Genomic DNA, 13,978 nt, shown 5'->3' with positions numbered 1-13,978 from the left:
ATGATTGCTATAACCATGGACCTACTGCTACTACTAATGCACCAATCAGTACTAATATTTAAATATTTTATAGACATTTCTAATTATTTTGTTAATTTACTTAATTAGTAAAAAAAAAAAGTCCTTAAAAGTAAATATCAGACTTTGAAACTGCACCAATGTTTTCAAAAGGTACCAATAGCCACTAGTGGGCATACAGAAAATACCCAATGAGGAAACTGTCATACCATCTGGCCCAGAAATTATGCTAATGAAATATACAACATGAGAGATTGCTTCAAGATATCAGTTCTCTAGTAAATGCAGCATCTTTCACAGCTTCTGTCCGCCTAGCGTCTTTGTTACCTGATGACCAATAGGAGGGGCTACGTTTAATTTGTGCGCAACTCCATATATTTGAACTTGCTCTGATCTATAGCAAATTAGGTCAGATAGCTTGATAAAGTACCTGTTAAGGTACCAAAGAGGAGTGACTGGATCCTTGCGGTTCCGCTGAGATATGTAGGACTTCACCTAGAGGCGCGGAGTGAAAGGTTTTCGCCAGGGCAGCTAGAAAATAAAGGGTTATATTGTATACCCATACAACTGAGAAGGACAACTTCATATTAGTATAGGATAATCGTCAGTTAGCTCCTGTTATATACATCTCTAGATCCCTATGGAGATTTAACAGCTCAGCCCCATACATTTTCTACTCTTAAGAGACATTATTAGAAAATATATTCTTGTCTTCTAGATAATATACAAGTCTACTAGCTATGCATCCAGCAATTTAATACACACTATTTCTCCTTATTCACCAGCAACTTAATATTTCACTAGTTTTAACCCTATATTTTTTAATATTATAATAAAAGTTATATTTTAACTAATTTTGATGTTCTACCAATCATTTCTATAATATTCATGGAAATTGGTGCACCATATTATATAACTTCTAGCTCCTTTTTTCGTGCTATTAGATAAATAAGGAATTAGATACATTTTATATTTCACCAGCAGTGTGTGTGGTGATGCCAACGCGCGTTTTGCTAATAGCTTTATCAGAGGAAAGCCGATGGGACCATTTATACTTGAAACCACACCCTTTTATGATGCAATACTTATTAACGTGTATTGACAACCAAAGATGTCAGCCAAGATTGACAGTGCATACATATAATAGGATACATATCACTTGACGGTGATTGATCCATTAAATTATCTATTTTATGACAGGTAAACAATAAACCCAGAAATAAGTTACACATCAAGGAATAACAAACCGAGTCTAATAAGTCCCCTTGAACGTACAAACCCTACTTTGGAGTCTTATACAGCAGGCAAGTATGTGCGGCTATGAGGCAAACGCTTTTTTATTTTTACTACAGTAAAGTCTTATCAGACAGATAAGTATGTAAAATTAACCGGCAATCATTTGTTCCGATAAACATATAAACAATCATTGGTCTCTGCAAAATACACAGAAACCCTTCTGCCCTCTAGTATAAGCAAATCAGATTTTATAACATAAAAGTGATGCATAGCAATTTAAGGATGAATACGAACACTGTGAAGTACAGTGCCACTACTGGACAAATATAAATCAGTGACACTATAATATACATATTTCACAATTGGGAATGGAACATTCCCAGGATACTAATTAGTCAAGAATGGAGTCAACTGATAAATATAGACAGTTCTCTATATCTTATTGAGTGAAGGGGAGTGAATTGCTGACTGCCTTATTGTAAACTAGTACTTTGGGTTTGGACACAATAATAGAGCTGAGTAAGAATTATTTTGGCATCAATGATCGTGATAACTAGTAGGGAAAATAAATAAATGAGATAAGAGGCACACTGAGCAAGACGCCAATGCACGTTTCGCTAGATGTGCTTTACCCAGGCTTTTTTTTTTGTCTGGAAAAAGCACATCTAGCGAAAGCACATTTTTTGCCTTTTATAAATTTGGGACAAATTGTGCACCGTCAAAAATCAGCAATTTTGTTCTTGTGTTTAATGTTTATAACCTGGCAGAGTGGTAGCCCCTTGAATTATTTGAAGAGCAAATAAGATATTAATATCTGAAAAGAAAAGAAGAAAATGAATTTATTAAGAATGTACAGCAATAAATAATGCAATAAATAATAGTCCCCCTAATCTATACTAGTGCGACAAACATTTTTCTTTTAAATATTTTGCAGGGGCCAATGATTGTTTATATGTTTATCGGAACAAATGATTGTACTGCCGGCAACAAGGTACAAGTAAGTGAGCCAGGCTGCGCTTACCTTCACAGGGACCCAGAGTGAATAAAACAGACAGGCTATTCACCCTTTTGGGTCTTAGGATCGATCCCCGTGCTGCATCTGAAGGAAAATTAAAAATTAAAACGTGATAATCTAACACCAACTCCAGTATAGGCAGGAACCTATACCAACGTGACCCATCTCCTAGGCACTTAAAAAAAACAAAAAAAACAACGAGGTTACAGGAGAGAAGGGGCATAGTAGGGGAGAAAAAACAAGTCTAAGGGCTAGATTTACTAAAGGGCGGTTTGCTCAAACCACCACTTTTCGGGCTAATTTTATTTACTAAACCCCAAATCGCCGTCATAATGGCCAGAAATTAAAGTTTTCAAAACCACCACTTTACAAACCGCCATCCCGATTTTAACAATGATGAACATACAAACAGCCAGATTTACTAAGCTGGGGTTTTGAAAACAGCTATCCAAACGGCCAAAATAAAAAAGGTGGTTGTGAATAGTGAGATTGCTCAAATTGCATGCTGCTTAATCTATTTTGCCATTTGTCATTACATATTGTCCGAATAATATAATTAAATAATTTTATCCCCTTAATATAATCAATTTTTTTCCCCCCTCATAAGTTATTTAATTCATTTTGCCCCTTAATCAATAAATAATGATTGCCAACTTAATTTAAATGTCAAAGGTGCTTCTCTTATGCTCTGAATGGAAAAACTAGTTCAAACAGCATGTTTAAGCTATCCATCAATTCTGAAGCAGGTATTAAAACGGTCCTGTCCTGTCTTTTGGATGGCGATTTTGATGGCTGTTTCATCCAAACTGCCAAACATCGCCAGTCATTTTAAATTGAAGCCTCAAGCCGCCCTATAGTAAATGTGGTGGTTTGGACCACTAATTTGCCAGCGATGGGTGGCGGTTTCAAACCGCCACCAAACTTGATTCTTAGTAAATCTAGCCCTCAGTGCCTAAATTCCTAGTCCCACCTACTATACCCCAATACTATATCTCACAGTGTCCCCCAATGGTAGTAAATAGAAAAATAAGTTGGTATATTTATAACCAGCACATTTTTGTACATATTGTTTTATTTTGTTTGATCTTATTCGTATAGAGTGCTGTAAATTGTTCTTTGAAGGAAATATAATTGAAAACAATATAAAAATGTGTGTATTATTTTTGTAAACAATTTAATAAGTATTTATCTCCTGACCAAAATACTTATAAAACAGGACTGCTATGTAATAATTTTGGCTTAGGGGTGTCTTGAAAAAATTATGGAGACCCTAAGGGTGGCTTGAACTGAGAAAGTTTGGGAACCACTGGTAATTGATATTCTATATAAATAGCATATCCAGTATTTTGTATTCAGTGTTTAGCGCCAATACTAGATTTTCTCTGCGATTGTTGTATTCACATATAAGGAAGGGTAAATGTAAATAAAACACACATTTTTAAATTATTTTATTTAAAATAACTCCCAACACATCCCTTTTTTTTTTTTAAACCGTTTATTTTGAAACCGCATTAACAGATTACATGAGTTTACAAGCATACGTTCAATTCAATAGCATGTTGCACTTGGTACAGGAGTTCAAACATGTATCGTAAAGAAACATAACTTGCTTCAGAAATGTGGTAGTCAAGTGGGAGTAACAAAGAAAGGAAGAGCACAGGCTCGTGTGAAGAAGATAAATGGAACAGTTAGGATGGAGGGGTGGTTATATGTTTTACAGGAGGGGGGGGTGATATACACGGGGTAGGTTGGGAGGGGGGCGGATGGGTGTTTCATTAAGGTAATCCCCGTATTTAGGCACGGTATCATTCAGAAGGGCAGTAATATATTCCATGGAGGAAACAAACCAAATGCTATTAAGTAGTTCTGTCTTCGAGGGTGATGTGGGTTGTTTCCATGCACGTGCAATGAGCAATTTGGACGCCTGATATATATGTGCTATCAACTGGTTGGCGGCCTTGATGATCTCAGAGATGTGTTGGTTAAGTAATATATGTACAGGTATCTTGGGGAACCTAATACCAGTTGCCTGGCGAGCTTTATCTAGGGTGAGATCCCAGAAGGTCTCCATAATAGGGCATTTCCACCAAATGTGCAAGAAAGTGCCCTGAGCGCAACAAAGACGCCAACATTGGTCAGATACTGATTAATGATGAAGTTTTTCTGGAACTAGGTATCAACGTTTATATATTTTGTAACAATTTTCCTGCATACCCGCATTGATGGAGACCTTAGTTGTTCATGCGCGGATGATGGACCACTCCTCGCTGTCCAGTGAGATCCCAAGGTCACGTAGCCACGCTTCTTCGTGATGCTCAAGTATTTGGTCGGAAGTTGCGGTAAGCATACGATACAAAATTGAAATGTTGCCTCTACATCCAGCAGAGTATATGCATTTTCGATCAAAAGAGAATTTGCAGAGTCGTGTGGATTGGGATTGTATAAAATTTCTAATTTGTATGTATTGGAATTGTGTGGCGTGGGGAGGGTGACATTTTATCCAGATTTCTTTCTATGATGTAGGGGCTGTTTCCCCCATAATGTGTAGGAAGCGGTAAATCTTGTGCAATCTCCAGTAGGAGACTGCCTCTGATGTACCTGGTGGCGTGGCGTTTGTTGGCCGTGTGCCATGTGATTAATGTGAAGGAGACAGTGGGGCACGTGTATGCCGATGTGGGTTTGCAAGAGTTGGGGAGCCATGGTAGGTGGTGCACAGGTGCATCTGGAGTCAGCGCGTTTTTTATGTCCACCCACTTCTTGGGTCCTGGGTTGAGGTGCCATGAGACAATGTGGTTAAGTTATGTAGCAAGGCAGTAATCATGTAATAGCGGAAGTCCTAGGCTTCCCGCCGCTATGGGCTTGGAAAGTAGTAACTTACTCAGGCTGGGTATCCTACCCCCCACCCCAAATAAAGTGATTACAGGCTGATTTAAGTGTTGTCAGCGTCCTATTAGGGATTGGCACTGGTAGTGTTTGGAATCGGTATAGAAGGTGGGGTAGGATGTTCATTTTCACTGCTTGAGGTCTTTCTCCCCAGGAGATGTACATGTGTTCCCATTTGGATAAATCTTGTTGAATACTTGTTTATAACGACAGATAGTTGGATAGTGATATTCACCTATGATATTTGATGGAATGAGGGGGCCACTGGAAAGTGTAGGGCATTTGAAGAGCTTCTCGGGTAAGACGTGGGACAGGAAGTGATAAGGTTTTGGATTTAGTATCATTAGTTTTATATCCAGATAGCTTCCCAATGTGATAATTCTAGCATTAGGTTTGGAAGAAAAATGACTGGATTTGTTAGTGTTAGTAAGACATCGTCTGCAAAGAGGGATATTTTGTAGTGGTTAGGGCCCAGAAAGATACCAGTTATGTCAGGGTTAAAGCATATTCTAGCTGACAGGGGTTCAATGCACAGTGCAAACAAAAGTGGTGATAGTGGGCAGCCCTGTCTCGTACCATTATGTAATTGAATGTGGTTGGAGACCTGGATGTTGGTCATAACCCAGGAAGTGGGATTTGTGTAGAGGGAAGTGACGACCTGCAGAAAATGGCCTCGATACCCGAATGCCTTCAACGTAGAGAACATGAAGGGCCAAAAGACCCTGTCAAATGCCTTCTCCGGATCCAAGGGTAGTAAAAGTAAGGGGAGTTTATTCTCATTAATGTGGTGCACCAAGTCAATTGCTCTGCGAGTATTGTCTAGTTCTTGCCTATTAAGAATAAAGCCCACCTGGTCAGGGTCAATAATCTCAGCCAGGACTCCATTCATTTGGTTGGCTAGGAGTTTGGCGAAGAGTTTGATATCAGTGTTGAGGAGAGAAATTGGGCGGTAATTGGCGCATGCGGTGTGGTCCTTGCCCGGTTAGGTATAACTATAATTGTGGAGGAAGAGGTGGTGTCAGGATAAAATGTGTTGTTTAGGAGGCACGTTTGGCCTTCAAACCGTTTGCTAAAAGAGAGTAGACTTTGTTGCCTTTTTCATAGAACCTCTGTCCCAACAGCGGAGGCTCTTTTCAGTGTTCTCAGCTATAAGGTTGCTAAGATCCTCACGCATTTATGCGAGTCGAGTTAGGGTCTGTATGGAGTGTGCACGTGTGTTGTTTTTCAAGCAAGATGATCTGTGAGAAGAGCGAATCGATATGCTCCATCTGCTGTTTTTTACAGGTAGAGGTGAGTTTGATAACCTCCCCCTGCAGTACTGCTTTTGTGCTTCCCAGGTAGAGGGAAATCATACGTCTTCGGTATCGTTAATTTGAAAGTATTCATCCAGGTTGTCTTTCATCAGGCGCCGGCAGCCTGAGGAGCATTCCATTCAGTCTCCACGTAGAGCCCATGCCACCTGTAGTAGCTAGATCAAAAGATGCCTTGGTGGCCAAATGGTCAGACCAATGGTTGGAGTGAAAATAGGCCGAGATTAAGGAGGACATTAGATGGGGGCAGCAGAGGAGCATATTGATTCTAGAGTATGAATCATGTTGGTGTGGGTAGAAAGTATAGTCCCTTGCTAAAGGGTATGTGGCGCGCAAGCTGTCAAATAGTTCCGCCTCTATAATGTGTTTGTTAAGGGGTTTGGAACCTGGGGTGTACGTCCGCACTGAGGTTCTGCATAATCGGTCCAGGAATTGGGAGAGTACCGTATTAAAATCACCTCCCACCAGGACCCTACCGGTCCGATGAGTGTGAAGTTCACAAAATAAATTATGAAAAAAGGAGGAGTGGCCTGAGTTAGGGGCATATGTCATCATCAGTGTTATAGGTAGGGAGCCAATCTTACCTATTAAGACAAAGCGGCCTTTCTTTGTCAGTGACTCTCTGTTACCGTGAGGGGGACTGAGTGTCGTATCATGATTGCAACTCCGTGGAGTTTAGAGGCGTGGTTGTAGTAGACAGTAGGGTGTCTCCTTGAGGACAGCGAGGAGTGTTGGTCCTTCTTGAAGTAAGTCTTCTGCAGGTACACATTATTGGCATGGTATTTGTTAACATGAGAATGTAAGAGTGACCGTTTTTGAGGGGTAATCAGTCCTTTAACATTCAATGATAGAATAGCGAGAGGCATGGCAGTTCTACAGTGAACAAGAGAGGGTATGGGAGGTAACAAAGGTGGGTTGACTGAACAAAGTAGGGCTTGGTATCTCTGTAAAGGGGGGGAGCAAGCACTAAGGTGGAGGATCAGGGTGTTAAGTTAGGAGAGGATGGTAGTCAGAGATTCCATGTTACAGGGAAGTCTACTACCAAGTGGGAGCCCAAGGGGAGGGGGCTCAAGTGCGGGACTGTAAACCACTCTTAGGCTGGATGATAAAGTGATAAACAGTAAACGAAAATGACTACGGTAGTCCCTGTGCAGTGGGGATATGGTGGGGAGGTGGCAGCCTGGGACATCAACCACCGTCCAGAGCATTCAAATAAATTAAGTTAACAGTGTAGGTTGTGGGGTCAAGCATGTATAAGGAAAAACAACCAAACTAAAAAAAATATAGCGTACAATTGCAACAGTATGGTAATAAAATACCAAAGTTGAGAGAGTGTTCCCGTTCTAGCGGGAACAGGTAGGTAGTAGCGCAAAATTATAGTGCCCATAGAGGGTTAACTGCAATCATTTTGGAGTTTATGTAGATTTTTGGTATGCACATCACCTGTGAACTGGCTCTGCGTCTCAGGAATCAGACTAGAAAGGGTGGCCGGAAGACACTTGTGACGGCAGGCTGTAGTGAGCATGCATCAGAGGCTTTTACGGCTTTATGCTGCAGTCTAACGCCTAAGCAAGGATAAAAAAAAAAAGCAGGTCATAATGTTATAGGTTCTACAGGGTAGTAATTAGGTGGTTATGGGAACATGCAGTACTCTAACGTGTGCATCCCCCATATCCCGGGCCCATATCGCAGGGGTACAGGTAGAACGGGAGACTAGAGGACACACACGCCAGTAAAACACAAACAAATGTAAGTGAAAGAGTAGTATTAACTGCGCATTAAAGTCCAGCAGTTAGGCTGATGAAAAAGAAGATATGTTAGAACATAGTACTTAGGGGAATCATGCAGGTTGTGAGCTTAAAGCCTCGCCCTCCAACCCCAATCCTGGAGAGGGCCGAATTTGATGTAAGAATTTGCGGCCCTCTTCCAAGTTTTCGATCATCACCCGACTACTTCCAACCTCCACCACCAAACGAAAAGGGAAGCCCCAGCGGTACCTGTATCCTCGGTCCCGTAGGGCTGCTGTGATTTCTTTCAAATCTTGTCTCTTAACAATAGTGGACGGTGCCAAGTCCTGAAATATTTGAAGTTTGCAGCCTTCAAATAAAAATTGAGAATTATACTCCCCGTTAATTTCCTTTCCTTGGCAGCCCTTACAATGGGTTAATACCCTGATCAGCTTAGTGTAGACAGGAAGAATTTGCCCCACCTGAACCCTATATAAGGCAGCTCCTCCTCTTCCTCAGTGTCTTTTGTAACTTCCCAAGCCGTCCTATAACATAACTATTAGAACAAAGGTGGGAAAATATAGGCCTGCCATGAAGTATGTCAAGGAAAGAAAATTAACGGCGAGTATAATTCTCAATTTTCCTTTACCAACTACATGGCAGCCCTTACAATGGGATATACCAAAGCAGTACAATATTCGGGGTGGAAATAAAAACAAACACCTTATTAACAGTCAAACAAAAATTTATTTACACCCTTTGTTGGAGAATCTTTCTCCCAAACAGAGTCTCCGTAGAGGCTGAAACGTCAAGCAGATAATGCTTAGAAAAAGTGTGCATCAACGACCATCTGGCTGCCTTACAGAAATCGGTTGCTGTTGAATGGGTTCTTCTTTGGCGAGGCCCTTCAGAATGTACAAATAGTTGCTTTGTCTTCCTAAGCTTTTCCGTCTTGACAATGTAGGTATATATGGCTCTCGCCACATCTAGAGTATGGAGTTGTCTCTCCTCTCTATTAGTGGGATGAGGGTAGAGAGACAGTAGTACCAATTCTTGATTGATGGGGAAGGAAGAAACAACCTTGGGTAGATACTCCGGGTTCATCCTCAAAATCACTATCTTCATCAATGTTCAGGAAGGGTTCTTCACACCATAACGCATGTATGTCCCCTATCCAAAGAGCCGAAGTGATTGCCACTATAAAGAGCACTTTCCGAGTGAGCCATTTGAGAGAGAGATCCTGCAATGGTTCGAAGGAGTCAGCAGTTAAGGCATCCAGGACAATATTAAGGTCCCAAGGGGCTAAGAATGGTTTCACTCTTGGTCGTAACCTCTTCAGTGCCTGAAAGAATTAGAAGACGAGATCCTGAGAAGACAGCTTGGTATCAAGAAGGATGTTAAGAGCAGATATTTGCACATTTAATGTAGATGGTGCTAGTCCTTTATCAAAACCGTCCTTAAGAAACTCTATAACACATCTGGAACACTGACGGACATGGGATCCTTCGCCATGTTTTCCGCCCATCAAATGAATTTTCTCCAAATTCTGTAATATATTAAAGAGGAATTCTTTTTTCTTGCCTGAATTAGGATGTTTATTACCTCGTCTGAAACACCTTTGGATTTCAATAGTCACCGCTCAGTCTCCACGCCATCAAACCAAGGGAGTCCAGATTTGAATGCAGGACCGGACCCTGGTGTATAAGATCTGGTCTGACTGGCAACAGCCATGGATGTTCCAGCAGCATCCTCCGTGATATTGTGAACCAAGGGCGACGCGGCCACGCCGGGAGGACTGCTATCACCTCCACCTTTTCTTTCCTTATTTTCCGGAGTACCTGGAAAGGGAGAAAACATGTATCCCAGCTTGAAGTTCCACTGCATTGACAGGGCATCTATCCCTAAGGCCCTGTTGTCTATGTGACGGAGTAGAAGAGCGGTACCTTGGTATTGTTCCCTGTGGCCATCAGGTCTATTTCTGGCATTCCAAACCTGCCCCGTATAAGCTGAAAGATCTCTTCGTGCAACTCCCATTATCCTGGATGGACTTAATGTCATCTTAAATAGTCCGTCGCAACATTGTCTTTGCCTGCCATGTGAAGGGCTGACTGAGATTTCAGGTTCGTCTCTGTCCCTGCCATCAGTGTGGTTATTTCGGCCAGCATTGCTCTGCTCTTGGTACCACCACCCTGCTTGTTTATAAAGGCTACTACAGTCCTGTTGACGGAGAATACTCCGATTTTTGGCTCGTAGATAGGACTGGAAGTGCTGGATTGCACGCCAGACCGCTTTCCTCTCAAATATGTTTCCCTTGAGAAGTCTCTCTGTCTTGCAAAGTGCCCTGAATGACCATACCTTGCATGTGAGCACCCCAGCCTATTGAACTGGCGTCTGTGATAAGAACACACCAGTCTGGTATCGAGAGCGACACCCCTTGTTTTCTCAAGCCTCAGAGCTGCCACCAATCCAGGGACCATCTTGCCGACCTTGAGAGGTTGATTTTGGAATCTAGAGACCCCACTGTATGATCCCATTCTGCAAAGAGGCTTGATTGAAGATCTCTCATATGCCACCTTGCCCAAGGAAGGATTACTATTGTTGAGGAAAACATTCCTAGAAGGCGAAGACACGTTCGTGCAGAAATTAGCTGTTGAAACTGGACTTGATGCGCCAGCGACTGGATTTTGTCCAACATTTCCTGAGAACAGAACTTGTCCATTCTTCTATTTATTTGCACTCCTAGAAACACTAGTTGTTGTGAGGGTATCAGATGGCTTTTTGCTCCATTGATTAACCAAACGTGCTGTTGTAGGAACTGGATTACCTGGGTTGTAACCTGTAACGCCACTTCCTCTGACTTTGCCGAAATCAGGATATCATCCAGATACGGCCACAAAGCTACTCCTCACACCCAGAGTGCCTTGAGGATTGAGTTGATAAGACTCCATTCAAAAGTGTTTAGCTTGCACAAAGCAGTTGAGGGCTCGTAAACCTAGTACCGTTCTGAAGGCACCTGATGCTTTATGGATGAGAAACAGCATGTTTTCCTGATTTGTCGGCACCGCCACAATAGCCTTTGTTTCCACCAGGCCTTCCTCCAATGCTTGCTGTTCCAAGATGGACGTGGGACTTCTTGACTGAACAAATCTGTTTCCTTTTGGTCAGATATGAAATTCTATGGCATATCCCCTGGTGACCATCTCCTGGACCCATTTGTCTTGTGTGGTCCGATTCCAAATTTCTGCAACGCGTGATATCCTGCTGCCCACTGGAGTTAGTGGAGACTGGATCTGCAGATAGTCATTGGGTTCTTTGCTGTCCTTGTGTTCCCCTCTTTGACCTGAAGGGCTAAAAGGACTGTCTTGCCATATTATCTTGGTGTCTGGAGTACTGTCTCCAACACCTATAGGCACGGGCTTCTTTAAACTGTTGCCTTGGAGAATAAGCAAGGAACCGTCTCCCCCTTCTGTCTCGTGGTAGATGATTAGCACTACTGTGACAGGATGGGCCGCCTATGCCACCCTGTCTGTTGTTGCTGGGAACTGGCTGGGCTTACTTTGCCACCGCCCCCTTTCGTTATTACAAATACGCTCCTCCTGCCGCAGTGGTAGGGGCCTGCTGTCACCACTAAGCTCCTTCTATGGCACTCAGAACCACGTTCCTTCTGGGTCACTGACGCTGCTAGCGTGTCTCGTTGCTGGTGTACCTGGGCTGGTAACTAGGGACCTCTTACTATGGATTCGGGATGCTGTGGATGGATCCCCCCTGGCCTATCACATTGACCATGGCTACTGGGTAGCAGGCAGAGCGGTGGTACTGGAAACGCTTGGGTCCAAACCTGAGAGACAGCCGGAGAACGGATTAGATTTAGGGCAGGCTTGTCCAACCTGCGGCCCTCCAGGTGTGAAACTACAAGCCCCAGCATGCTGTGCCGGTAGACAACCAGTTGATAGCTGGAAGGGCATGCTGGGACTTGTAGTTTCACAACACCTGGAGGGCCGCAGGTTGGACAGGCCTGATTTAGGGTATATGTGTAGATCACAGGAATACAGAGATATTGAAGATGATTCCAAGCAGGTCTTTGAAGCAAGATGGTATATTTTCTCACACTGGTTTGAGGTACCAGTGATCAAGTCAGATGTTGAAATCAGAAGAACACTTACATGCTTACACAGCTCATCTTTTATGCAGTTCAGTCTATTTTAAGAATCAGGGTGTAACCATGCTTAGCAAAACAAATTTACATGCATTGCAAAGCTAACGTTATTTACATTTATCTGTGAAATTCTAGAAACGTTGTGATGTCCTACGCCTGGTTTTCAGATGCAAAGAATCCAGGAGCCCGTCTTAATTAAAAGTTCCTGCCTTCATTGTTGGACCTCCACACATCAAAAGATCTAATTAACATGTGGCCTTTCATCAGACCGTTTGGAATACATATTCACACAGAACAACAAAAACCAAAAACAAGCTAGTTTCCCACATCACAATACACTTTGTAAACAAAGGCTCATTGTATCAGATATATACATCAGAAATAGGCATATCCTATAGCAAGGTTAAACAAGAGACCAATTGCTTCCCCTGGTCTCAGAAATAACAATTTCCTGTCTCACAATATAAAAAAAACAAGCGCAAATGCAATTAAATAAATAAGTTCCCTGCGCCATTTGCTTTAAATAACTTTTTACCAGTTATGTAATAGTGATCCAGTCACAACTACCACTTGCTAACCTCTGCATCAGATTATCCAGTTTCTCCCCAAACAAAAAACTACCTTCACATGGAAGTGTTGTCAGACGGATTTTCAATTGGCGATCTGGCGCCCATGGACGTAGCCAAAGCGACCTTCTGGCTACAACTGCCGAGGCCATGCTCTTGGAAGAGAACACAATCGTATCCAACATGGCTTCACACAAGAAATCAATGCTTTTCTGCATAACTTCTAAGGATTTTAGAAGATACAATCTATTTATTCTATCTTTGATATCTGCATGCAGCGTGCTGGCCCACAACCTGAGGGCTCTAGATACCAAAGCCATGGCTATCCCAGACTTTAGGGTTATGCCTGAGGAGATGTGTAGTTTCCTGAAGGAAGTCTCCATCCTCCTATCCATGGCGTCTTTCAATGGTTCCCCATTGTCGCATGGGAGAGTGGTCCTTGAGGATAAGTCGGCTATGGCTGAATCCACCTTAGGTACCGAACAAGATCTCAGCATATCCTTATTCTGGAAAGGATACATGCTGTTCAGTCTCCCCATGTCAAGATGACTTTTGTCTAAGGCTTGCGACTACTTAGAGTATGGGTATGGAACACTCTAGATTTCACTTGGTGTTCTGAAAACAGTGCATCCTGTGGTTGGACTGGAACTGTAGGTTCCTCAATGCCTAGGAATTTGTTAATATGCTTGAGTATAACATTTATGGTATCCAAATTAAACATTCTGGGATCCTCTTTCACCTCAGCTTCACTATCTGACTCGGAATCCCACTCTTGAAGGGAACGAAATGTTTTAGAAGATGGCCCTGGCCTCATATTCTCTATCTCTTCTAGTATTGGAGTCATGTCCCTCTTCGCCCCTTGCTGTGGGGCCTGAAAATCCTGCATGGCCTTCACCATCCATGAAACGAACTTGAATTGCTCTGGGGGGCCAGGCTCTTCTATCGTTTCAGGGGTACATGACACAACGGATCAATGCAATCTTTCGGCATTCGGCCATCACAAGCAGCACACACTCGATTCTTAACATTTTCTTTTTTCCTGCACAAGCTCCGGAGTGGTACTGTAA

General features: G+C 42.5%; 1 protein-coding gene across 1 annotated transcript in view; it reads right to left on the bottom strand.

The window, feature by feature from the left end:
• LOC142143236 (centrosomal protein of 170 kDa-like) overlaps positions 1–13,450 on the bottom strand; it is a 48,815-nt gene extending 35,365 nt beyond the window's left edge. The window contains exons 1-3 of the mRNA XM_075200949.1: positions 12,967–13,450; positions 9,908–10,027; positions 8,340–8,559 (exon numbers count right to left, since the gene is read on the bottom strand). Coding sequence (XP_075057050.1) covers positions 8,340–8,559; positions 9,908–10,027; positions 12,967–13,450 — 824 coding nt within the window. The remainder of the gene's footprint in view (positions 1–8,339; positions 8,560–9,907; positions 10,028–12,966) is intronic.
• Positions 13,451–13,978: the final 528 nt, after the last annotated feature.

Source organism: Mixophyes fleayi, chromosome 3 (assembly GCF_038048845.1).
Source record: "Mixophyes fleayi isolate aMixFle1 chromosome 3, aMixFle1.hap1, whole genome shotgun sequence".
In the NCBI taxonomy this organism is placed as follows: Eukaryota; Metazoa; Chordata; class Amphibia; order Anura; family Limnodynastidae; genus Mixophyes; species Mixophyes fleayi.
Note: the sequence above shows the minus strand (reverse complement) of the source record. Positions and strands in the feature narration are given on the sequence as shown.